Here is a 1159-nt window from a genome sequence, read left to right on the forward strand (position 1 = left end):
CCCCCCCCCCGCCGGGCTGACCCCTCACCTCTTCGCGGCAGCTCTCGGTGCTGCTACCTTCCTCTCCCACTTCTTCCCCTTCCTCGGCTTGCCGCTCAGCTCCCCGGCAGCTCGGCGGCTCGGCTGGGACGTCGGAGTCCTCGCGCTCTTGGGGCTCCTCCGGGTGCCCCCGGGGCTGCACGGGCCCTCGAGGCTGGACCTCGGCGGCGCCCTCCGGAGCCTGCGGCGACCTGAAGCCCTCCTCCGGGCTGCGGGGAGTCCCCATGGCCGTTTGGCGTCCTGCGGGGTGGGCGTGGTCGGCGCCCCGGGGCGTGGCTTGCTGGTGTGTGGGCGTGGCCTGGAGCGCGGTGAGCGTGCCCAGGGGCGGAACCCCGAAGTTCAGAGACCCGCTCCGAACGCTCCGAGGGGGCGGCCCGGGGCTTCCCGGGGTACCCGCTGGCCACCGGGGCTGGACGTCTCCGAGGGGCACCTGGAGGAGGGCGGAGAGAGAGTGCGGGGTCGCGGCTCGCCCGCTGCGAGGCGCCCCCCTCGCGCCGTCCCCGCAGCCGCCTCCGTGTCCCGGACTGCCCCGAGAGACCCCATCTCCTCAACCCCTCCCGGGACTGGCCCTTCTCACCGGGGCTCCGCGGTGGGGTCCCGGGCCGCGTGCAGGGCAGCAGAGCCCACGGCTCCGCGCCCCAGGATCCGGAGCTCGGGCTCGGGCGTCTCCGGGGGCGCCCGACGCCCGCGTCCCCGCTCCGGAGGAGATCCCGGCGTCCGCAGCCTCCTCCCCGGCTCCGCCGCCTCCGCCGCGGACGGGTGTCTGGGAGCGGAGGCCGCCCGGTCCCCCTCCAGCAGCCGGAAGTCAGGGGGACAACAGGTCCGACCGCTCTCCGGGAGGAGGGAGGCGCCCCGCCCCGCGCGCCGCCACCCCGGCCCTCCGGCCCCGCCCTCCGGCCCTCCAGCCCCGCCCCGCCCTCAGGCCCTCCGGCCCTCCGGCCCCGCCCTCCGGCCCTCCGGCCCCGCCCTCTGGCCCCGCCCTGCTCAGCGAGAGCAACCGCCCTCTGGCCCCGCCCTCAGGCCCCGCCTTCCGGCCCCGCCCTCCGGCCACGCCCCGCTCAGCGAGAGCACCGGCCCTCCGGCCCCGCCTTCCGGCCCTCCGGCCCTGCCCTCCGGCCCC

At 78.8% G+C, this 1159-nt stretch overlaps 1 protein-coding gene across 1 annotated transcript in view; it reads right to left on the reverse strand.

Moving 5' to 3' along the window:
* The window catches only part of LOC129686697 (pleckstrin homology-like domain family B member 3), a 6103-nt gene extending 5276 nt beyond the window's left edge, over positions 1 to 827 (reverse strand). Inside the window, exons 1-2 of the mRNA XM_055620709.1 lie at positions 617 to 827; positions 29 to 469 (exon numbers count right to left, since the gene is read on the reverse strand). Coding sequence (XP_055476684.1) covers positions 29 to 265 — 237 coding nt within the window. The 5' untranslated portion in view covers positions 266 to 469; positions 617 to 827. The remainder of the gene's footprint in view (positions 1 to 28; positions 470 to 616) is intronic.
* Positions 828 to 1159: the final 332 nt, after the last annotated feature.

This window comes from Psammomys obesus, unplaced genomic scaffold (assembly GCF_907164565.1).
Source record: "Psammomys obesus unplaced genomic scaffold, mPsaObe1.curated_primary_1811, whole genome shotgun sequence".
Lineage (NCBI taxonomy): Eukaryota > Metazoa > Chordata > Mammalia > Rodentia > Muridae > Psammomys > Psammomys obesus.